The 27,320-nt window shown below is 33.5% G+C and overlaps 1 protein-coding gene across 5 annotated transcripts in view; it reads right to left on the reverse strand.

Moving 5' to 3' along the window:
* The window catches only part of LOC132906504 (uncharacterized), a 52,053-nt gene that overhangs the window by 14,635 nt on the left and 10,098 nt on the right, over positions 1-27,320 (reverse strand). For 4 of the 5 annotated variants that reach the window (XM_060958790.1, XM_060958782.1, XM_060958773.1 and 1 more), the window contains exon 2: positions 6,102-6,364. In XM_060958790.1, coding sequence (XP_060814773.1) covers positions 6,102-6,264 — 163 coding nt within the window. In that variant the 5' untranslated portion in view covers positions 6,265-6,364. Of the gene's footprint in view, positions 1-6,101; positions 6,365-25,298; positions 25,333-27,320 lie in introns of all 5 variants that reach the window. The other variant, XM_060958765.1, reaches the window with a different exon arrangement.

Raw genomic sequence — 27,320 nt, forward strand, 5'->3', positions numbered from 1 at the left:
AGTGTCTCGTTGAAGAGGACGAGATGGCAAGCTCGAGCATTAAATGACGAGCAGTCCGACATCTGCGGCTTCTCCCGTTTTCGCGTGCCACGCACGCTGATGATTGATGACAAGCGTCTGACACGCCTTAGGGAGCTGATACTCTCGCCTCGAAACAATCAACGATTCGATCACGATAGCCAGGCAGAGTGGAATCGATTGGCCGAATTGTTGGCAATTTAAATTCAATGCACTTTGATGATACGGCACCCACAATACAGATGCATCGATGGGAATTAATTAGTCGCAATTGAGATATAAATAGATGGCTATGTCTGTGACAAATCTGATTTTCTAATAGAACTAGTCACTTTTTGTCACTTCTATTTGAAACATATTATTAATCTTGAGAATGGTCTGAGTCAATGTAACTCTTCCTTTATAAAGTAATAAAATAAAATTTAATTTTTCTTATGAGTCGTATTCCTTAAGTTGGAGCATCAACTGCATAATTATTAGCGACAGGAAATTATCTACCGTCATATCAATCGTCAATTATTTTGATGTCTTGGTATACATCATCAGAAATATATGATAGAAATTATTTCATGGTCTTATTTTGTATTAGAGAAAGTTTTATCGTTTTATCTTACTTACATAAAAATAATTTTGCTGCCAGTACTTTATACCGAATGACATCGTTTACATTTCTTATTTCTCAAATATACGTAGCTCCAAGCTCCAAGTAGATTATTACAATATTAGAAAATTGTGAAATTCTGTTCTGACAGCAAAGATGACCGATTGACGACAATCATTTGTCGTCTGTTGCAAACAGGATACGACGTGCTTTCAGTGCAATGCATTTTGTGGATAGAATCTAGCATAGCAACGAAGAGGTAAGAGCTTCATTTGTATCTTCATATGACAGATTACAACAAAACCTTATGCATACTACGTTTAGTTTGCAATGGAAATAACTGTTAAGGTTATTCAGTGGATGGAATTAAAGAAATGCATGGGCAAACTGCAAGGTATTGAAAGTATATATATTGTGAATAATAAAGTACAAAATGTGAACACAATGTAAGCCAATCCAGATCCTCTCGCTAGCAACGTTACCCTGAGACTGCAACAACTGCCGAAACCAACGTCGGACGTGTACCGCCTATGGTCTTTCCTCGACGCATTCTTTTGTCTATGCGCTTTCGAAGACCTTAGGCGGTTGAGAAACCGAAGACCAGATGTAGAGTTTTCTCAGAAGTGACGATCACTTCAACAATAACAATAGTTGTTGAACTTTTGAATTTAAATACTGCAATCTGGAATACCAGGAATATCTACCAAAAAATTTATTGGTAAACTAGAAACAGTAATTTTAATGAAATACATATATTATATAAACATATTCTATTTCAATTATATATTGTATCTTGCGCTATGGTCCATTTTATGTTACAGATAATGTTCCGTATCACACGATACGAAAGATAATACTACAAAAATTGAAAATATGTAAATGTTTTATTATATCGTATATATGCCTACATGCGTTTAAAACTGAGATCATTCGTCTATCGAAAAATTGTGTAATCAACTAGATGAATTTCAAAATGCCAGTCGATTAATACCAGCAACCTCTTATGGAACACCATGTATAATGGAACTTCCATGCGGAATCAAAAATGGCCCAACGTTCGCTAACCGCGACGCGACCGCATAATCTACCCTTCAAGGGTAAAAACCGTCCTCTCCACCAGTAGAACCCCTTAAACCGCGTTCTCATGCAAACCGCTGCGCCACGCAGAACACTCAACAAAATCGTGCACGCCATTTACGACCGGAATGGCGTTTTCACATTCTAAATACGTGACTTCTGCACATTTCGTCTAATGCCCTCTAACGTCGTCACAGATTTTCTACATTCATTTGCCTTTTTACTGCACTCAACCCGTTTCGCACAAAGATTTTATTCTTAAATCTGCAACACGTGACGAATATTCATTCTATTGCTTCGAAACGACACCGACAGCGTCATTCTGTGCAGAATGCTGGTCCATTGGCGTTTTTACAATGACGGTCCATCAGCCTTCCCTATGCTCGATGACAATTCATCGGTTTTTTCAACACGCGTCATTTTGGATGAAAATCGTGTTTCCAAGGCTGCGATGTAAAATAAATGCTCGTGTCAGTGCTCTTAACAATGAGTTCATTTTTATGTAAATAACGAGCAGCAACAATTTATCGAGCTTTTCAATACATTCATCAGCGTTTTATCAGTCTTCTCGATGAATTCAACAATTTTTCAGTTGAAATTATTTTTGAATATACAGTGGGTACAAAAATAGTTGGATAACAAAAGTTTCGTTAAATACGGTCTGTTCGTATAAAAACGTAAATGTGAATTTCAATTATTTATTACATAATCTGTGTATTACGAGAATATATAATAAATTAAACTTAAGTATACAATATTAGTACTAGTGGCTCGATTAACTTAATTCCACTATATGTCCACTTATTTTTGTCCTCAATTGTATATATATGATATACGATAAATATCTTTTTTAATGTTTTAAAAACTACGTGCGAAAATTATACGCACGATTGTCCGCGTGTAACGATGATACACCATAAAAAGAAATGTTTAAATGTTTCTAAGAATTTCAAACACATTAACTTATAACTGTTCATGTGGGAACACGACTTTATGTAGTTTTGTTTCGCTTCGTATGTCGTATTGTGTTTGTATTTGGGCATATGTTATGGATCAACCAACGTCGTGTGCTATGGCAGAGGAAAAGAGTGGGCGAAGCTGCTTTGTTCTGAGAAGCAGCAGTTCTGTACAGTATTGCGTTAAAACAAGCATGTGCTAAAACTTTCTCAACAAATCCTGTATCTTTCTTGTCTTCCTAATTTAAATCATACGTCAATCTAAAATGCTCTAAATTATGCTATATTTCTTGGCATCATCCCGTATATTTTTAATATAAAAATTTCTATCGACAAATTTTTTATTTCATTTAACTTTGTTTTACTTTACATGTTTTATTTACTTAATTTTAATAACTTTTAATTATTTAATATTTAATTTAAATTTTAATAAATCTCAATACAAAAATTTGTAATTTAACGTCACTGTTTCATAGTCCAAAATAATTAAAACGCATACGAACTGTTTATCTCATCTGAAAATTTGTAATTAAAAATTCCTGAATTACATATTACATTCTCAATCGTAATTAAAAATTTAAACTGCATATCATTATAATCGAAAATGATTGAACACTTTTAATTACTACCTTTACCGATGAACTGTTTAACAAATTTAAAAATGCACGCTTACCTTATGTTTAGTTTAAAAATAGCTAGAAATTTACAAAAGGAATGTAGCAGGGAACTATTCCAAACTTCGTTTGAAGTACCTTCTGTTATTTCCAATCTACGTTTTAATAGATCTAAAAATGCATATATACCTTATGTTTCATTTAGAAATAGTTGACAGTCTACAAAAGAAACGTAGAAGAGAAACTATTCGAAGCTCTGTTTGAAGTCCGTTCTCTCTATTATTTCCCAATCACTGCAACTCTTTCGTCAAAGGACTTGCATAAAGCGACGAGTTATTCGTGTCATTCGTTCCATTCGAGTCTGAAACTGACTTGGAACTTCTTGGTAACATGCTTGTTAGGTTGACGTCAGTCATGGTAGCCGATGACATATGTTTGACATACTGTAACAGATTTTCTTTTGAAACGACCGGAGACTGTGATAATAACGTGGCGGAACACAGATAAGAAAAAGGATGCGCCGACAGAAACTCAAAGCACTCCTGTGGATTCAGCGATGACATGAAAGTGCCCAACTGCAAGGTGCACCCGTTCTCTAAAGAATCTCGAGAAAACGTCACGGAACTGCAGGATTTTTACCATTTTTACACCAACGAATGGGAGAAAAACTTTCAGTGGAACAAAAATGAGAAAAGTTTCGCAAATTACCAGCTTGTCACCGCGACATTATTTTTTCCTGCCACGTTTTCACCTTTCGAAACTTTCCAACGCGTAGGTATTTTTTACCGTATACAAATTATTACACTCGTCGCAATTTGCTCGGCGCACGGTAAAAATGTTAACTGAAGTTTTATCATAACAGAATACCATGTAATGAAAGGGTGTACAGAATCACTGTAATGAAATGAAAAAGCAACTAGAAACTGAAATAACAAATTGTAAAGAAACAGAACGCGAAATTAAACGAGTAAAGTAACAAAATTGCAAAGACCAACATGAAATTATTACGGTACAACTATTTATTTTTAATTTTTACACAGGCGTGGAATATGAGATTGGTAGAGCGCGACAAAATTTGATTAGGAACATTACGAAATCGAATAGTTGGGCTTATTGAGAATACCGGCAGGCTTATGCATTACTATGTTATTGTTACAATTTCACTTCATGTGTGTATATAAATTACGTCTGTGTATAAATTACGGCAATATAAAAAATTGCAAAATAAAAATAAAAATTGTGACAATGAAATAAAAACATAAAAATGAGAAAGATCATTGGTGATTTGAAAAATGTGTCGGAGTAAAATAGTCAAATCGCTGGATGATAAACATAATGTCGTCAGAAGAAATGACAAAGCGCAATAAGATGAAATTAAAATAAAAGATTGCAGAAATTAGCGTAGGAATTACGATAATAAAATAGGAGCTTGACAACAATGACTTCACGTCATTTAAAAATTGTTCAAAGTATCTCGATAAAATAATCACGAATTACATAGTAAATATGTACGATGTCGTTAAAAAAAAGCGTAATAGCAATATAATTACGCTAATAGAATGTAAAATAGTATGAAAATTGCAATAATACTATAGAAATTTAACGATGTTGTTAAAGACTATTGGTTAATTCAAGAAATACGTATTTTGATAAAACAGTCGCGTAATTAAATGGCAAACGTAACTCGTTAGAAAGCGATCTAGAGGCTTGATAAATCGTCGTTCCAAATATTAGGTGATATTGTGACGTTTCTGTGAGTACCTGGTAACTTGTCAAAGATCGTTACGAAAGAACGGGCTGTTCGAGCGTGCCGTAAAAAGGATAATTAATGACGATAACGGTGAAGGGTGAAGATAAAACGGTCCGCTCGATAGGAAGTTCGTTCAAGGATGTAACGTTGCCCGTAGGAAGGTTGCACAGCACGCAGCGTAAATAACGAAGAGTTATGAATCGCAAAAGTTCGTGCCCGTGTTACGATCGATTCCCAGTTAAGTAACTTTTAATTAAAACGCTTCTTTCCAGCATCCTTCCTGGTCCTTCGAACCGAAAATTTCCATTATCCTCAACTTCAATACAAATGAAAATTATGATCCGAAAAGCAGATTTAACTTAATGATAACGTCCAAACACAAATTTAATTTAGCTTCTCTAACTTCAAAGAGCCAGAAAACCAAGGGCTCGCGCCGAAAACTGGAAATCAAATTGATGGAGTCCCTGTTTTAAATATAGAAAAAGGGGAGATTCTGTTATTTCTTCTCGGCAATAGAACTTGTGAATTAATTTGTTAACTTTATATCTAATTTCGCATTCGCTATCCTTGTTCTCGTTTCGACAAATAGCAAGATTTTTAATATTCAAACTTCAGCGTAAAATTGAACTTGTGAATTGAAGTTTGTCCAATCTATTGAATATTATAACAGACGCAACATTTTATATATTTTACATGTTTTCACTTTTATATTTCCAATAAATACATAAAAATCCACGGTCTACTGATCGAGAATATACAAAAGAAAATATATTGTTCCTTTCAATATTACACACAATACGATATATCTTCACTAAGGTTAGGCGTCTCAATATAACTCGAAGGAAACGGTGCCGTCGACGCATATATTCAACAGGAAGGAATTATATCTGATATAAATACTCTGCTCCTTCAAAGCGTCTTTTTATACATCGAGTTTCCCCTGCGTTAAATTATACGTTGAAAAAAAGGAAAGAAGGGAGGGAAAAAAAGGGTTGATCGTGAAAAGCGACCGCCTCGACCTTCACCCTGGGAGCGCAACACGTGTAGCGAAAGGTACGTTAATAATAAATAACGTATCGACTTACCGGTATGATCAGTGTGTCGTTGATGATTCCTGACGTATGGAGGTGCTGGATGCCTGGTCTGCATGTTCCAGTAGGAGTTTCGACTGTTCCCGAAATTATTGACTCGCGGCTGTTGCGAAGGCGAAGTCTGCTTGCAAGGTAATCTGGCCATGGCAGTCATCATTTTCTTCTACACCCTCACTCGCGATCGAATTAATCACTCATCGGTGCTCTGCTTTGTTGCGTCGTCGTTTCAACCCCATTTTCGAGTGACCGTTTGCTCGCTGAAAAAATTATCAGATTAATTATCAAAAATTGGCACAAGCTCGAGTGGATTCACGCCGTTTTAATTTTGTAGCCTTAAACGTCTCGTTTTATTTAATCTTCGTTACCGATTGTACGAAAAAGAGCGATTTTATTACGATACAACCAGATTATTACGCAATTACTGTCAATAATAGTGTGAAAGTATCGGTGTATTCATATGTTGGTAGGTTTATATTGAAAAATTGTTATATGAATCCCTATTCAACAAGAAGCAATTTATTTTTGTATAATAAATATCGTTTTCCGACGAGATTTCAAAGTCATAAAATACTTAACGATTGTTTCTATTATTTTGTTCACAAAACTTTGGTCTATTTATTTTCTTCATTAACTTTGATCTTCTTAAAGTAATTACATTCTATTTCTGTAAACATGCATTTTTCTTATAATATGAACTGGATGAAATTATCATGAAACAACAAGAATATCAGACCTTTGGTGATCTACAATCAATGAACTTATAAGATCACAAAAGAAGAAATATAGGTATCGATACAATTTTCATTTTAAAACGAGTAGATAACTCTGAGTAATATTTCATGTATCTTTGCATATTACATACGATATTTTGGTATCTTCAAATTTTCCACAAACGCAGAAACATCTGTAGTCCATTAATCATATGCTGAGATAACAAAATTGGGGAGTTTACAAAAGGCGAAGTTGATTAGCTTTGCTTGCAACATATGAATTTGTGATATTAACAATTTATAAACCAATGTAATACCATGGTACATGGTGGCGACCGGGTAATGTTCGAGACGAAATCGTGTGAACCGTGTCGCGATCGTAGCACAATTCAAACAGCGGTTGTAAATCAAATTCAATACCAAGTGAAAGCATGTCGAAGCATCTCCTTAACAGATTACTCAGCTGTGTAACCGTTCTGTTCTAGGAAAATATGACACACGTGGTGAAAGCGATCGGACGGCCGTTCCAAAAGTAAAGCAAAAGTAAAATTAGATATCCATAGGAAATAAAATGGTAGACTGGTTCACTATTTTCCAAAAGCTCTTAGTTTGTACTTTTCACCATGGATGTAAATAAGACTGTTCTAACGACGTTTTGATAAATCGTTTGACGATACGTTGTGCAAGATAATTGAAGTGGATGTGATAAATCGTAGCGATTTGACGGATTAAAATAAAAAGAATCGGTGAAATAAAATTTTAAATTGTATGAGTAAGATAATTCTTTTCATAAACATGAAAAGAGAAATACGACTGTTATTTTGTCGTTCGTGAAATCGTGAGATTTGGTTATTTTAACTGACACTTTCCATCGCGTTTCAAAATAAAACGAATTAATAGAGGATTCCCGTTATTTCAATGACGTTCTTTTCTGTAAATACAGAACGGATAATTAGATATCCAAGTTTCTTTTTTTTTTTCTTTGATCTGATTATATTTTTGTGGCAACTAACGTATATACGTTATGACCTTACCTTAAGGACATTCAGATAAAGATATCGAAAGGTAAATACATGGTTTATGGGATGTCGAAAGCAGGAAAATCTGTTGATCAGATCGTTGAAATGAGATGTGACAACGAAACATTAAGTTGCCAGGCGATTGGTTTATCAATCAAACAATCTAAGCTACTAACAAATAAATGATAAAGATTCTAAAATACCTACAATGTACGTTAAATTAGGAAGTTTTTTTTAGAAAAACAGAGATCGAGTAGTTTTTTATCAATACGTAATCTAAGGCTTATTCCTTTAGAAACAAGAAAATTAAATTTTACAGCTCGCAATAAAATGTTGACATCTTATGTAGAATAAAACAAATACTATCGATAGTAAATACTTCAATATATTTCTGATGTTTTCTGAGTGACTCATAGCAAGCAATCTAATTTTTTCAATTTATCCCATAAAATTAAGGAGTTTCGCAATTACTATTTAAAAATACTATAGTTCGACACTAATCGATTATCGATAATTCACTGATGTTACTTACTACTTATAGTTACTGATTTTATTCGTTAATTACAACTTTTTGTTCCAATAAGTAGATTCAATCAACAGGAGTCCACTTAATGAGAGGCTAATTCATTCGAAAAATGGAGTCTCACCGTTATTTGAACTCATGAAAAGCAGAAAATATTAGAATATTCGTTATTGCCAGGTGAGTATATACCGCGGACCATAAATGGCACTCCAAAATCTCAATTCGTCACATCTCGAAAACGCAACAGCATCAGACAGGCGAAAGAAACTGACAATTTGTTTTATCGCCGCCAATTTTTCCATGCCAGTTTGCGACACACACCGTTACAACTGTCTGACTCACGAGTCATTTATTTTCTTTGAGATCCTCGGCTACGCGCAAAAATTCCATCGCAATGATCATTACCGATCGCACTGAAAATTCCCTCTCGTCGCCTTGCCATCGGTTTTATACGGAAAGACTCCTGAAGCGACGATTTCTCGGTAGCGGCGTGCAATCTCGTAAATGACACGGACGAATAAAGTCATAAGGGACTCGCGAGCACGGAATCAAAGTCGAATGACTCGAACGATGGCCAGCGCGAGCTCGTTTATCATCCAACGAGAAATATTATCATTCCATAGGAAAGCGTGTTATTTCGACGACGATAATGACAATCGATATAAAAGCAACGGATGTGCAATTTAGAATAAAAGACGTAAAAAAATAGCAATTAGTTTAAAGTAAACTAGTAAAACGATAATTGAAAAGTGAAGGGATAAAGTAAGGAATTTCACAAAATAGATTTATTGGAAAAAATTAAATTTTGATACTTTGGTCTGTCTCAAAAGAAAACAACATTCGATGAATTCAACTGTATTGTTAATAATATAAAGTCTATATGTACCTTGATTAAGCGTCATAAAACAGAATGATTAATAAAATATCAATTATTTTACATTTAATTATATCTGTGTTTTGTGTGATATTCCCTGCTTTTCACCAGTACACCAAATCTTTAGCGCTATCTTATGGAAATATTTCAGATATTATTATCACTATGATTTGATACTTCTGCAGTCCCTGTTCTCACAAACAAAATGTCTTACGAAATGGAAAAGCACAAAAAATGAACATTGCTTGCTTTCTCTTCTTGGAAGTACAATATCTATTCTGTCCTAGTTCTTAAAACGAAGTAAATAAATTGCGATTTAAAGAAGATTCCAATAGCAAAGAATTAGAAAATTAGAAGTAATTAGTGACAAACTCTACATGCTATCAAACATTCAGCCACCATAGATAAACTGAATAGTTCATAGCAAAGCTTAGCTATTAACGATTCAATTTACCACCATTAATAATTAAAATCCATTACTATATTTATTCATAAACGTTTGATAACGGTCACACTAAATATACAAGTTTGTTATTATAATGGATAATTAACTGTTTCGTTAACCCTGTAATTTCTGAAAATTATTATTTACATCGAACATAATCATGATAGCGTTTCATAACAATGGCAATGATAATCTAATTCCATTTGTTTCCTAAATTCCATCTTTGTTTAATTATTCTCATAAAAATATGAATATTTGCATAAATATTCTCGGTTTAATAAAGAAATTTTGGAATGTTTCTGTGTATGTCTATATAACATTTTCTTCTAATTTATAGCCAGATAATTCGACAGAATCTAGCTGACAAACAAATACTGAAATACCCTGTACATCGTTTCCTGTATGCTTATCTCTTTTTTTTAAAAAAAGTGCACTTTACCAGTAAGCCCCTCGCTCGTTAGTAAAATCAAAGTCAAGCAAGTCATCGTAAACCGATAGCGTCAGCTTGGCCGCCTATCTGGCTAGGAGGAACAAGTTATCAATTCGTTGGAAACTCTGTTGTTTCGTGGAATGGCACCAGAGCCACAGATCGAACCGAGTTTACGCCTGCCAAGTAAGTAAGTAAGTCTGTCTTTACGGCTTTGCACACTGGCAAAGGCCACGGGAAAGAGACATGCAGTCTAGGATAAAGGCTGGAAGATAAACAGCGACCGATGAATCACCCTCGCGACCCGGTCGTTCTACAAAATTGCGTATCGACGAGAGAAGAAGGGGGTACCACGTTGTTTAACTGGCGAATATTATCGTACGCTGAGAAATGCCCGGAGGAATATAAATGAGATCGCCTCTGGCACGTCGAACCACCAGTACCAACAACATCTGTTCGTAACAGCGTGTGCTCGCTCGAAAACCGATTTCTCAAACATTAGCAACGCGTTATCTGTCAGCTGTTCTAGGCGAAATGTCCAGGTAGACATTATCTGATAGAGAAAGTACGTGGAGTGACAGTGGAATTGTCTTCGATAAAGTTTCCATCTGATAACACTTTTACGCCAAAACCTTTCTGCTGTAGTCAGGAATTTCAAGACTTCGTTGTATTCGGGATATTTTTATTTGAAATGAAAGTAATTACTTCCAGATATAACTAGACTGTAGTTTTTATGCACATGATTAGAAAAGGTACATAAAATGTACAAAGAACGGTACTTGCTTTCTAGAATATTTAACGTAAAATGTTCAAGGAGATAGAGAATTGAAAAGTGTATTATAGTAATTGTGCAAAGTGGTGATTTGGTATATTCCTTATTTTTCCACATCTGAGTGGAGTCTGTACTATTATATGTAGTAGCATATTATTGAAAGAAATGTTTGTCTTGAAAAGATTGCATTGTGAAGCAAAGATAATTTAAATGAATATTTGGTAGTTTAATTATATCTTACAAAGTTTGTGTCTGTTGTTGCAATTCGAATCTTTTAACTGCCAAACAACTAATATTTAGATTGAAAATTATTTAAGGAGATTATAAACCCTTTCATATTCAAATACATATATTCAAAGTACATACTTTAATAAGCCATAATTTTCCTTCTCTGAAGCCTGCTTTACATTCTCTTTTTTTTTAATATAATTAATTACTTCCCTACCAGTACGGCTAAGGGATCAGTAACAAAATTTGTTACCAGCATTTCGAAATGAAAAAGGTATGTTAATATAACTCACAAGGTCTTCGATAATTGCGATGCTAAGCAGTGTATTTTTAGACACAGACACAAATTGAAAGTTACGTGTGTCGGCTTAAAACCAGTTTTTCGAGTTAAATGTCTTCGAAATTGTGAAACCTAGACATTCGATCAAATATACTCTTTACTCTTCTAAAAAATGAATGGACAGAATGTTTTTTATTGTTTCCATTTCAAATTATATCTATCGGTTAAAGTGGAAAAGCAAAAGAAAACAGAGCAAACACAATTCCCATTAGATTCATAAATGTTTGAGATATTAATGACCATTGATGAGATAGTACGCTCTTTCATAGCAAAAGTATCAGTAACAGTTTGTGATTACTACTAAATACCAATTACCCATGACTACGAGGAAAAAAGAAATTTTTACATTTATTTGAATGAATAATAACAGACTGAGAATGTTTATGCATTTACAAAAATGTTAAAGGTAACAAAATGTACAGGGTATATTAAAATATAAAATTATAATGCACTGCCTCTCATAATTACGAAACTACCCTAAAGTTTTCTATTTTTTCTACTTGGGGATCTCCATAAAATGTAGCTTTCAAGAATATGTGTCCCTCTGATCGATGACATTTTAAACACACATGTAACTCTCGTTTGATATACGTGTACGCATGTAAATATGAGGATCGCTAATTTTGTCCCTCAAAGGCCTCTATCGTGTTCTTGCATCGTGAAAGCTTTTCCTTTGACTCTGACGTCGTCATAACATGATAGCGGAGACCTTCGTCGCCAAACATAAATTCCACTTTATCCATGAACGTGAGAAAACTCTGTTTGTAATCGCAGCGTCCTTTCCGAGAACTCAGCAGTACAGAAGTGAAATGAAACAAGGGTATGCGGAAAATGCAAAACAAATATAGAAAAGAATAACAAACGGATTACTGAATCTAATCGTTTGACAATTCGAACACGGCGATATTCGATGAAATCATAATCATTTTGAAAAGATATATACGAACCATTCATTTTTTATTTCTCAGGTGAAATTTGTATGCTCCTTTTAAGAACGTGTAATTGGACAATTTAATGATTAAATTACACATTAAACAACTTTGTATAGCAAAGAGCTTTTGAAATTTAAATGTATATTCAAATTGACAGTAGAGATACTTTTTAACATCCTGTTATATTCTAGTATTTTAACCTGTTGAAGAATGTTGGTAGATATACATCATATACATGTTATATGTATATTTAAATTTCCTTTAATTCAAGCTTAATTTCAAAAGATATAATTAACGTTATTGTGAATAAATGTCACCGAATGTATGAAAGCTTTTTATGAATAATTTTAATTTATATGACAGTTTGATAAATCGAATGCAGCGATCTTCTTCATAGATATCAAAGGAGTGAAATTACTTTTTGAAATATATATAAATATATATAAACAATATTCACATATACAAGCCATTTTTTTTATTTCTCAGATAAAATGAGAAAATTTGTATGCTCCTCTCAAGAACGTGTAATTGGGTAATTTAATTATTAAACTACATATTAAACAATTTTATATAGTGGAAAGGTCTTTTGAAGCTGAAGTACGTATTTAAGTTGAAAGCACAGGTTCCTTTTAATATCCTGTTATATTTTAGCATTTTAAGCCCTTGAAGAATGTTGGTAGACATAACCATATTCGCACTATATGTATATTTAGCTTTTCTTTAATTCAAGCATAATTTCAAAAGATATAATGAATCTTGTTACGAATAAATGTCACTGAATGTATGAAAGCATAATTTTAATTCAAGAAAGGAAACATTATTTTTCTCGACGAAACAAGAAAAAGGAATAACAATCACCCCTTTCTAACCTTAATAAACTCATCCCTCTGTAACAACGTTAATAGCTTGGTAACATTGCAAACATTATTTAATAACTTAATTGTTTACAAAATTAAAAGTATAATAGAACAATAAATAAATCTATCTAAGTTTGTTATCTCTATTATCACTACTATGTTTATATTATATTACCTTTTTATTATTTAATTTTATTAATTTCAACATATTCCTCAGCATTTATTCTCCTTTTACATTTGCAAAGGTGATAAACGCTGCAAGTCCACAGCGTTCAAGTGATAAACGACGTAACTAGTAAAATTAACGCGTTTCTTTGTTTCTATTGGAAAGCTTCACCTCTGACGCTTAGATCGTTTACCATTTCAATTCCATGATTCGCTTTCTTCCCTCGCTCGAACGAATAAAATTCTTCCGGAAAGAACGTCTTCGATATTCATTGAAAACTCTATATATTGGCCAGCATGAAGAAAGACGAAGCGTGTAGGTACAAGACGCATTCGTTACGGTAATAGTTTATCGTGAAACGTGCCACGGACTACCGTTTCGTTCCTGAACGGTGAATTTCTCATTGGAAAATGAGCTCGTTCGATTCGACCGAGCAAAAAGACTGCGAAACGGCTCGCGCGACCACGCACGCTGGAGAACAGGAACTAACGAGCACTCGAGTCTCTAACACGCGTCGAGATTTAATGCTCGTTACGATAACTCCGACCGTTTGAAGAGTATTCGCGGAAGACGCGTCGAGGTTTAACGAAATTTCACGGACAACGACCTGCGTAAATGGTGACATCATATATATTCGTAACGCAAAAATTATTATAAACGAGTGTCTTTAATTTGTAGGAGAAATGGCATTCAAATGGAAATTCTGACGAATATTAAAAGAAACTGAAATTTATCGAATGTGAATGGTGTTAATTTTAGCGGAAAGTTAATGGCATAGCAAGTTAAAATATTGAATACTTTTTTATTAAACAAGTTAGGATATTGAAATACCTACCGCTTTATGAAGCAGGTTGAAGTGTTGAAACACTTTTTTATGAATTCGAAACATTTACATATTCTTGGTCGATCGTACACTACCGCTCAAAAGTATCTGAATATTCGCTTTTTTTTTGCCAAGATATAATTTAAGTATCACAAGTGAAAATTAAATAGAACGATGGTCGTAAATCAGATGTAGCAAAAGCGAGGAATCACCATCATAAGTCATTAAATTTATCCGTACACTCACATTAAATTTCATTGGAAAGAGAAATAAAAACGCGCTGTATATCATTAAGAAAAATCTAGAAGACGAAAAAGGAAAAACATCAGAAAATATCAGGCAATATCAAAAAATTGAAATGGAAGCACGAATTCTCGCTATACTTCAACTTCTACCTCACGGCAACTCACTCATGTCACAATTAGTGCATCTTTCAGACACGAGATCCTCTAATTATTTGGAGCGGTGTAACGTACCGAATCATCGTAAGCCCACGGCCACGAGCAACTCCAATAACGTCTCGTTTTCACGCAGACTTATTTGCCTCGGCGAGTCCTCAAGGGCAGAAAACTTACAACCTGCGTCGCTTGAATCCACAAACTGAACAGAAATTCAGGAAACGGCCTACCAGATTGTCAAGAATTTTCCCCAACGTTTCGTCGAACGTTCCGCTTATTTGAACCGATACCAAATCTGTTAAGAAGATAAAAACGGTCAAACGATGACTTAGCCGAACCTTCTAACTTTCAAAATCGCACGTTTCTAGTACCATAAAACGGGATAACGATGACAAAGCTGCGTTATCTGTCGGCAAAGAAAGGGACAATTACGGAACCTATATCTATTTTTCTTGTAACTGTCGTCAAGCATATACATCGATGAACCGAAAAGCATTGTAGAGAATTATAAGAAAGTAAAGAACATTATCGCGTTTAAGTAATTAAGATAAATTTACCTATAGAAACATTTTGATGGCTTCATTAATGGAGAAGAGTAATGGTGCCATATAAAATAACAATTTTCAGTGACGATTCAAAATCGCATATAAATAGATACCACGATAAATATGATCTTTAACTTATTGGTATATTTATTTTTTCAGACTAAATGTTCCTGCATATACTATTTTTAATTGTTTCTACTAGTATTATATTTTGTATTATTCATATTTTATCATTCCTTAGCCAAAATTGTTATTTTTATTTTCAACATCTTCAATTTCTCTCATGCAAGACAAATATTTCTCATTAATAATCATTCTACATTAATTTCAAAATTTATAGTAGTTATTAATACTGTTTTCAGTTGCTGCTTTATCGTCGAAGAACTTCTCCCTTCGTGAACAGACTTGTTCGTGTTGCTCGATTAAAATGGTCGATTGTGGTTTGTCCAGCGACATGTACGCAGTGCACGCAAACGCGTGCAGGTTCGTGCAAAAAGCAAGATAAAGTCTTGTTTATAATACTAACGGAAGACAACATATATATTTTCCAACAATTATTGTATCAGAAAACGTACAAGACAACGAATTTTTACTCCTGATATAAGAAGATATATTTATTATCTTTCGCAGAAAATCGTGGAAGGTCTTTAAAAAGCATCGCTATGAATATAAACATCTTTAGAACGGTTGGCAACAGGAACGATGCAAAAAAGAAAAAAAGAATAAAAGAGCGAATAGCGAGACACGAAGTCGCACATAAATGTCGAAGAAATGAGCGTGATCCATTGATCCTTTGTATTCGTCCCTTTCGATTTTCCTCTCCATTTATATTTATTTCATTCGTCATATTCATTGAAAGAAAGAAGATATGCTTCTACAAGAAAACTTTAATTTTAGAGAATTAACTTGAATTTCAAATTACACAAAACGATGTACATATGACCAAATATAAATTGCGTGTAATGTTTCAATTTTTAATGTTTTAATGTCTCAACAATAATGTTTCGTATTTTAGACATGATATTAATGCACTAGATACCAATTTTCAACTTCCATTCTTGCACCTAAGAACACCATAAGACAGCAAGTTAATGGAAACCTACATAAATTCAAGATATGTTGTAACGAAAATCTACGGATCGGTCGTTTTAACAGATTTATGCAAATGATCTCGCGTTATCACGAAGAAAAACGAGCGTTCTCGGCTCGACCTAAATAAATTGCGATCGAACAAACGAGCACGAGTCGTGTTCCCTCGAGTTTCGTTCGCCAGGCGAATTTCCTAGCCGTCTAATATATCGGTTAGTAGCGGCTGCGAGAGATTAATTATCTAAGAATTAATTCAGAGAAAAATTCCCACCGAGCTCGTGCGGATCCTCTGACACCGAGGCGCAGGATTCATTTGGTCGCGAACGTTACGAGTTTCCGCCGAACTGATTATTTAGAAGCCTCCTGGGAAAAAGGACGCGATGTGAGATGGGCTTAAGGAGGCGATAATATCAGCGAATATATGTCCGTATATTTCTCCGATGCAGCCGACGAACGGGATCCCAGCTTGTATACGGGCAACTTCTGTATACAGGCTGGAGATGTCCTAAGTACACGTCTACATGTAGGATATGCATCGGTGACCGTGATGCCGCAACGTATATGGTGTCCAAGAAGTACAGTTCGACTCTATTTATACAGAGTGTTTCTAAAAATATCAGGGCTAAATTTATCCTACTTTTTAATGAGATCAAGTAGATGAGAAAAGGTCGTATAAACTTATGTCCAAAGATGTAAAGTGATATTGAGTGATTTATGGCAAAATTCTCTTTGTGTAAGAATTTATGAGGGGAAATATGACAGGAACAGAGAACCAAGGTTGAGTATGTATTCAAAATGCATTTCTAAAACTAATATTTTGAAGTAGGAATATTCGAAAGCGCTATAAATGAAAACTTGCATTCTTACAGCAGGAAGAAATTTATGACAGCCATAACAATTGGTAAAAACCTTCAAACACTCATAATTTTTCAAGAAAAATATTTAGGATGTAATTCATAGAATTCTAGTACCTATTCGTCCTTACCTCATTAACAGATATTAGTTGGGTCCAAACTTTCTAGTTAACTTTTATATATTCGAAGATTATAGGCAAAGAATGTAATAAATAAAATTTTCTATCTTTTGTAGGGAAGCAATTTTTAACTCAGTATATTGTCCATTAAGCCTACCTAATAAAAGCACATAATATCTTAACCACCACACAACAAAAATTTGTATAAGAAACAACTATAAGAAGAGCTTAACTACCGCCAATTATGAGCACAAGCGAATTTTAATATATTACGAGGGAATACCTTTTGTTCTATTTTATTCTTTATTAAGATTACAAAAAAGAATGCTGTAATGTATTCTATTGATACAAAATGATATTTGAAAACGCAAGCTATTTACAAATCATTTCCTTGCGGTTCATCTTGCGCATTGTCATCCAACCATTCGCCATTAAATTAAGCAAAATTAGATATATCACCATCTATACATCCTGAAGGACAATCGTAAGAGAATTGTCAAGATCTGTTTTTGTCTTACCCGATAGAATTTCAAAACGGTTATTTTATGTCGCCTCACAAAAAATAAGTTCTCATATGGAATGAACAACGAATCTTGATCAGTCGATCACCGAGATCTATAACGCAAGATCGTTATGATTCAAAATTCATGAATCTATTCGCCTAAGAACATACATAGAGAAAGATAAACGATGGGCAACAAAAAATCTTTTGATAGTTTGAGTTGTAGCTTTGAAAATGTATCAAACGGAAACAAAATAATATTGAAACTTTAAGAGAAAATTTTAGGCAAACTACAAACATATTTTACGCGTTCATAAAAAATAATAAAAATATTATTTTTACAAGTCTGTAAAATTTAAAATTTAAATATTATAATTGATATCCAAGAATAATACCAAGATTGATGATTTAGGCTTATGCATTCTTTATTTTAATTTATATAAAAAAAAATTATATTAAATATGTAATAGTTATTTTTTTATCCCATTTACAAGAAACAGTAACATCTTTTCTTCTTGGAGGATATAACTGTTGAACATAACTCCTTTGTTAAATGATGAGAAGTTTGTTCAGCTGATATTAATATATGCCTCAGATATAATTATCATAATTCAGTAAATGCATACTACCGTACCTTAGAGTTATTTGATACAGCTTCATATTTTTCTTTGCTGGATACTTAAAGTACACGATATTTTTCTCTTCTTTCGTTATTACATCAGAAGCTAGTGTAATATCTCATGATATACAACAAAGTTTATTATTCTACGTGGAGTTCATGACTGAATTACAAAATGTTGAGACCTAGACAAACCTTGCTTACTCTACTTTACTAAAGTTTCAAAAATTCAAAAATTAAACGTGTCAATTGTCTTGTCCAAATATTTCACTCACGGGAAATTCAGTTTCACCAATTCATCCAACAAACGCGAATTTTTGAAATTAACGGAACACACTGTATGTATGTGAACGAGCGTGAACGCGAGAATGTAGTGCACCAAGACCGTTGCATGGTAACGTTGCCTTTCACGTATATACGCGATCATGCACACGGTTTCATGGGTTATTTGCATAGTCTGCTCGACTGTCTGGCGGACGGAAGCTGACTACGAATTCCTGCTAGAACAGCCGCCTGTGTCAAGTGCAGCTAATTCATTTTGCTGACTATACCAGGGCTCTGGCTTGATCCGTCCTTCGGATAATATTAAGACTCATAGCGCAGACCTATGACATCGGGAACCTATGACACAACCGTTCTCCACGCAATTCCTGTGGCCTCGATATCATTATTGATGTGTCGCAAAACGCCACGAGTCTTACAAGTGGCTTACGACTATCCTAAATAGAAATGGTACCAACAAGAATGTCATTCAAAGTGTAGAAATTAATGCATTAACTCGATAATAATGTTGGGAAGAATGGAACATCCTAACATTTTCTTGTTAAACGAGTTCGATGTTATTAATCTTTGGGACTTTTCTTCGATTCGGTCATTATCAACAAATATCTGTTGCTGTACAAGTCATTTTATGATCGTAAAAGCAATTTGTGTTTAATTATAACTCGGGTAAAGTTTCTTCCGAAAAGGAAAGCGGAGAATAATATTATTAGGAAATTTAAATTTTCTATATTTTCCATTAGTATATGTTTATTTTAACATTATTAATATAACATGGAAAAATGTGTAATTTGTTTTGAGGTACAATCTTAATCGTTTCCTCGCGGTAGCGAATTAATGGTTCCACTGAATTGTTACACGTCTATTTACGCGCATTATTAAGGAAGTATGTAATTGTTCCACGTATGTAAGGTGTGTTTTCATGCAGTTAAATGGGGCATGTTAGTGCATTATTGTTGATAACTGTAATTATGTGAATACTGGGTCGATCCGTGAGCTTCTGTGTACACTTTTGACAAACCGAGTGATTTTTACGAAAGAATGCTAGATAGATTAATGTCGAAACAGGAACATGTGTAAGAAAAAATATTCAAGATCATGTTTTTCTCAATTGAGTAAATACACTAAGAAGGATGTAAAAATTCGAGAATATATCATGTACTCGAAACATAAATATAATAAAGCAATTTTTATTACAATTGTAATTAATATTTATATTTGTGATATACTATTAATTATATCTCAATCCTAATGTAAAGAAGATTTTTAAAAATTTTAAACGAAGAAGAAAAGTAGAAAGCTGAAAATATAATCGCAATTAAAGTTGTTTAAATTGAAATATGTATGTAGGTATGTATTATCCATAAATACGACCCATAAATTACGCGTAGAGAATCAACATAAAAGAGGAGTGGTGGATTAAACGCGGAAGTGGTTCCATAACGAGACATTGATAAATGTTAGCAATTGGAATAGGAAATTCTGGAAAATTTTGTAGAAAGCTGGTATAGAGAGATCCGTTTATACAGACATTTTGAAATAAAATTCATCAAGTTCAATATTACATAACCCAGAAAATCTATAAAATAAAGTTAAAACGAGATAAAACATTTTAAATATTAGATATAAATCTAATAGGTATTTCTAAAAAATAATTTCATTTTATCCAATTTGTCTCTGAACATTCATAAAAATTGTAGAATTGTCAAATATTCCGACACAATTTCTTCGTATTGAATCTGTAATTCCAAGATACCGACAAATTTTATCAAAAAGATATGATGACAACGTACTTTCCTTTCTAATAATTTCACTCGTTTCAGCGCAAAACTCCCAATCTCTCTTCTACTGTGAAAAAAAAGAACCTGCTTACTCTTCGACTCGTGGATCACCTTACAATGAAATCCAAAGCCTCATCACCGATAATTCCGTCGAATCAACGTTTCGACTCAACAGAAAACGCTTCGTAATCGAGAGTAAAAAGAATCGTCAGTCTATCTTACTATCTTGTGCAAATAGATAATATCAAATATAGTGAATATCAATCATATATTAACTATATGAGATCCATGTAAGTTGACTAAAATTTAGCAAATCAATATAGAATAATTTTAACATGGTAGGCAATGTTACTAATATACGCGAGTACAGCCAATGTGCTATATAATAATAGAATATTTAAAACAGTGTGTATACAATGACTCGTGAAAATATTCATACACTCCTGGAATTTTTTTATGTACAGTATATATTTTACAAATTTTTTAAAAATTTCATTAGTGCTGTAACGATTATCCTGATTATATTGGTAAAATTTGTAACGGATCTTAAAATGCATGTATATAAAATTTACAAGATATTTATTGGAAGTATACACTTTGTAAAGATCATCAAAGTATTTGGATAGTACATTATTCGCTATGTTAAGAAACCGCAACCTGTAGTGAAACTATCTTTAGCACTAACTGCATATTTAAGACTATTATTCATACCTTATACTAACTTTTTACTGGGTATATATTCGCAGTTAAATGTCTTGTAACTTCTATATACATTTTCGGATCGGTTTCAAATTTTGCTATTGCAATGACGATAGTCGTGACTCATGACGGTGGTAATGAAATGAAACAAAAATGTCATATATTACACATAATATATTCATAAAATAAATTCTGCGGTAGATGTTCGAATATTTTCGTGGGGCACTGTAATATATTCATACAAAAGTATAAAAAAATATAAATAAAGGTGAGAATTAGGATGACTTTATCAGCGTAGCTAATACCAAGCTGATTAAGACTGAGGGCCAAGAAGTCATCAGCAGGAAAAAGCCTTGTTTCGTATCTTTCTCCTTCCAAGCCAGTAATCAGTAGCGTAAAATGAATTCGCCTAGGCAACAGTTTATGGCACACGCGTCAATTGACCTACATTGTTGTGTCACAGGAAGAGATGCCTGGGACTGAATTACCGGAACACCAGCGAGGGCAACGGACGAGCGTGAGGGTGACTTAATTAGCCAATTATTGTCATCGTGTATGGTACAGACGGTGGGGACAGGAGGCACAGAGCTCTGGCCACCTATACAGGTTCAACCTTTAACGACCACCCGTTGTTACACTCGGCCCAGCTAAATTCAGGACAAAGCCGCGTAGACGTCAGCTTTATCCTTGAACTGCAACCGTCCGTTCAAATTTTCCACAAAGTGAAACCTTCGTTAATCGCGTCTCTGCCCTTCGAAACTAGCCAGTAAAATATTTCACGCGTTTCGCGCCATTTCCATGGACGTGCATATTTATACACATTTACGTTAGATGTGGACCAGATGCAGAGATATGATGTGACAGATGTTTGCAACGGAAGGCTTATGGAAATAATTGAATTCTATTTAAGGTAACGTATTTTTTTCACTACAATATTTAAGAATTAAACAGGTAAAAATTATGTTTCTAAGAATTTTTTAAATATTTTTTTTTATCGATTAAAGCGTTGAAATTTTTAGTAATTAGCGTTCCCAAAAGACTGTTAAATTAAATTTATTAAAAGAGGAATAGCCTTCTTCTTGTTGCACTAGAATTTATCAAATGTAGAATTTATAAATTAATAAGGAATCTAGATTATTAACAAATTAAATATTGTTTTGCTTTTAATAATATTTTTCTTCGAGTAATAACTTTGATCCTGAAAATAGAAAATAATTTAGATTCTCTCTCTCTCTCCTTCTCTCCCTCTCTCTCTCTCTCTCTCTATGTCGTATTTCTTTTTTTACGTCATCTTCTCGAATGAGGTCGTTAACATCATCACAGCGGTCATTGATTTCGCAGCGGTGACATTACGTAATTCGACGATTATATATTTCTAGTGGTACAGTGCACACGTAAAAAATAGAGACATGGTTTATTATGACTTTCCTCTGTTATCTTCGATCCTTATCAAGTGATATACACAAGCGTACGATCTCATTATTACAAATATAAATCTGCATAGTGTCATCGACATGACACCATCGCGATGTCGTATCGGTCATCTGCATCCAGGTCTTAAGAGACGCTACACCAGATGGTTGCGTGTAAATTCGAAACAGATGTCGGACGGAAATTGTATTCCGGATTGGTGAGAAAGTTCGAGGAAACTCGATGTCCTTCGAGATCCTTGTTAGGCACCGATATTGACAAACACGTGGTTGCTTGCAATCTCCTGGCCCCAAGACTAATACCTGCCTATCGTGAAACGTTAATGGCTATCATATTCCGGTTGGCAGCGAGAGGCAAATTGTACGCCGCCGGTCGAAGATCCACAGGGAAATTACGTTTTTCCAAGCGCAACGTGTATGGATCACTTTGTGTACAGAGATACGGAACATGCCTCGATGAACAGACCTCTTATTACACTTGATTTCCTTTCAGGAAGACTCTATAAATAAACAAGACGCGTTGCAACTATGTTAAGTAACATTACACGCTCGAGTTTTAATGAGAATTTAGGTTTCCCGTGATGGTAGAGCGATGATGCAAATGGTGTTACCTCTATTGGAAAGTATCGATGTTTTATCGTTATGCCTGGTGTTAAGAATAGAACGGTTAATTATTATTCTGTTTGCCGTGGAAGGTAAAACAGCATTCAGGGTAGAAATTGTATAAATTTGCAAGTTAAATGAAAGGTAAATATAGGTCTTCTTTCGAAGGTCTTCCTCGACCATAATAAAGAACATCTGAATGTCTATTCGAAGTAATCGTATGTATGGTTGTCTGCATAGTCAATTGCATTTATATTACATCATGTTGGTTCTTTAATAATATGTTTCTCTCAGTAATTCAGATACAAAGACTAGGACTGTTTGGATTCTTGCTGATTCTTGATGTAATTTACTGCTATCATATAATATTACAGCTACAATACAAATAACCGATTTGAGTATATTTACTCAACAACATTTTACTCTAACATCTTATTACAAATATGTAAAATAGAGGTCTAAATATGATAAAACAAGCTATGTTGATTATATCAAGATAACGCGATCTTGTTATTATTATTCTTACTCTTACGCAAATTGGATGGTTTATAATTTATATTTCGATTTTTCTACGATGCTTTCCCTTGTATTACATTATTTGGATATTTCATGAGCTTTATATTAAAAAGAAATAATAATAAATCCACCAAAAAATAAAAATGGAGAATATAACAATTACGTTGTATTTTCCATTACTTGCATGTTCCTTATAATGCTTCTTAGTATTCGTATTTTATACTGCTTCAATATTTTATAAATATTATTCCAAATAAAAATGAAAATAAAAGTGACAAAATAAAAAAGGTGGTAATTACAATCCATTTTACTTTACTCCCACCATCTCATAACGTTTTATTTATAATTTCTATACCGTTCAAATGTTTTATAAATGTTTTATTAGATGAAAACGGAAATAAATCGCGGAAAATAAATATTACAAAGTGTAACAATCACATCGTATTTCCCTTCCACAATTTTTTTCCACTATTCTTCAGGTTTTTGGGCCACTTAGATATTTTGTGTAAAAACGAGTCGTAGAAAACAGAAGTAGCACAGTGTAACAATTACGCTTTAATTAAGCAATTACACGCCAAATTCGTTTCGAAAGTACACTAAGAAATAATAGAACGAGGTAAGCAGACGATACTTTTAACAAGCAACGTGCCAGCTGTTTTTAGCTACATGTACTTACTTCCTCCTGTGAATTCTGAGATGCATTGTATTCACTCGAGTTGACCTATTTTCGTTCACATCACCTATTGGCGAAGATACTTTTCTATTGTAATCTTGTTTCGAGAAACGAGAGGGAAACCCGAAGATATTCGCGTTCGTGGAACGATACGAAATAACAGGCAGTCTATTGTATTAACGACATCAACAGACATTCTATTCTATTAAATACTGTGGACTGTTATAATCATCGTTGACATTTTTTAAGATATATAAATATATGTATATATATCTTAAACAATGTCAATCTATACTATATATATATTATAGATTTGTACTTTAGAAACACCAATTATAGAGATAATGTTTCAAAACGTATTTAAAATTAAGGGAATAAATTACATTACATAAACATAATATGAAGAGCAGAGTAAAAAATATGATAAGTACACCTTTGTTGATTTTTTTACCTTAACGTCATTCTTGGATATTACATTGATTTTAAAACTTGTCAAACTTTTGGCAAAGAAATTTCGAAAAAGTTTCTATCTTTGCTTATAAGAACTGCAAAAATATTTTCTGTTTACTTGTATACAATCCTAACTTTAGAGCTTTTACTTTCATCCTACTTTTAAATAGCATTCAAGAAAAATGTTCTATCGTGAATTTCTGCTTAAAGAGATTCTTACCAAATTAATAATATCTATTAATTATCACACAGCTGATAATATTATAGAAAGAATCTCTCTAAATTTGCCAAGAATCTCTTTTTAAAATAACGTTTCAAACATGCGATACTCACGTTCCCTATTAAAATTCCAAGCTGAAATGTTCCCTTTTTTTTTTTAAGAACAATGAATTCTAAAACAACGACGTTACATCAGGCCACAACAATTAAACTACAAAAGAAACGTTAAAGAAAAAAGAGTTTTCATTACATAAAGTCTCTTTACATCCAAGGCAACTTTCTACGATTAGCATTCGTACCTGCGAAAAATCGGCTGTTAGCATTCCCTGCAATCTGAAAGAATAAAAACAGACAAAACGAGTCTAGAATTTTTCCTTCTGATATATCGGTCACGGTGAAGTGTAGTGAAATTCATAAATGAAAAGTTTTCCAATACAGCCGCGGTATTGATGGTGTTAGCAATGACCTTGGCGATGAAGAGGAGGAGAAAGGACGTGGATGATGTTCGACATATCGGTTTTGCTGTCACCAATTTCCGGCTTCGTTCGATGAGATATCGGACACGGTGATCGCGGAAAATACAAGTTTTGTTGACAGCGTTGTGCTGTTGATAGGTATACGAAATCGTTCGTTCATTGACAACGCATTCATTCTCTCTCCCACGTTTCTCTCTTCCCACACGGCCAGATTTATCTGTCGAGTCTAGTCCTTCTTGATCTTTGTTGCTTGACTGTTATTGATTTACCACACATTCAGAGATTTCTGTTACGTGTACCAATAACTGTACGTGTTGATAGAATAACGATGAGCCTTGTAGTTCAACTTATAACTGGTTAGATATGTCGTATTAGATACTACCAATTTTGATTTTTGCCGTAATTTGGAAAATGCATGTCTGCCATGAGGTATTATACGCGTGAATGTCTGTTAATTAATGTAACTGAATTAAAGTATAAATAAAATTAAGCGATAAGTAGGCTGCGGATTTTTATGCATCTATAGGAAATTTAAAAGTGCAAAATACATAGAATGCATATAGCATGCAAAAACATACAAAATATTCAAAGTAGAATATTTATTATGATATTTAACGAATGAGAGCGTATTTCGGTTCCGTCTTTCCGATCGTATCCATAAAAATAGTAATACACAAGCATGAATGTTATATTTACACGAATATTTTATTTTCCTGTTATGAAAATTTACTCTCTGAAGCATACTGATCGTTGTTCCATTTCAAATTCAACGATTAATTCACCAGACGGGGCTTAAATAAAAAGCGGAGCAGCCGATATAAGAATGGATCTGCGTTCTCAATCTAGTTCATAACCAAGTATAATAGTAGCCGGTTGCAACATACTGGAAAGCGGTACAAACGGAAATTTCTAAGACGATTCACGTCGATTCGAGGACGCGATCGACAAAGGGGAGAACATAAATTCGAGAGTCACAGTTTCGAAATAACACTTTGCATCTCCACTTGGAATTGTTGCTATTCGAACAAAAGATAAATCGCGCAATTCCTTAGGGGGATATAAAACATTGAGAAACCTCTTTGCCAAAGAAAACAATACGTTCTCGTTTTCTTTTCTCCCTTCTTTTTCCTTAGAGGGTGATATAGAAACATAATTGAAATTTACCGTGGTGAATCTTTAGGATTCTGTTCTTTTTAGCTAGATTAAATACAAATCGTTTAAAGTAATCCAGATCTGCACACAGATAGAGAAAAGAATCGTAAAAATGAAACTTTATCCCGGTTAGAAACATTATCAGAACTACTAAATACAGAACAAAAATATCTTATTTTCAAAAAACAACCAGGCCATTCTTGAAATTGGAAATTATATATCGAAATTGGAAAATATCGTTTAATCTTTTAACTGAACTGAATCTCTGAACTGAATCATTCCAAATATAATAATTAGACCACGCTTATTTATGAAAATTTATATTTCGATGAGCACGACAAAAGGAATACTTTACTTTGATTAATTTGTACGTTTTATATATTTCTGCACCATAAAATTTTTCATAAATGCATAAACATCCACAGCCTGATAATAATAAAAACGAATACAATACAAAGATTGTTTGCTATATAAAAATCATAAATACAAAGTATTTTCAACCAATGAATTAGTTTCATCAAATTATTACTGGGTTATTAGCACGCAATTTTAGTATAAACCCATTTCCTTTAATTGTAACCTATTGATTATCTCATTTGGATAGATCTCAAAAGCATCGTGTGTAAACGCATTATCTATGGGTCACATAAATTTCTCAGATTAGTAGGTTAATGGTTATCAGTTAATCATAGA

This window comes from Bombus pascuorum, chromosome 1 (assembly GCF_905332965.1).
Source record: "Bombus pascuorum chromosome 1, iyBomPasc1.1, whole genome shotgun sequence".
In the NCBI taxonomy this organism is placed as follows: Eukaryota; Metazoa; Arthropoda; class Insecta; order Hymenoptera; family Apidae; genus Bombus; species Bombus pascuorum.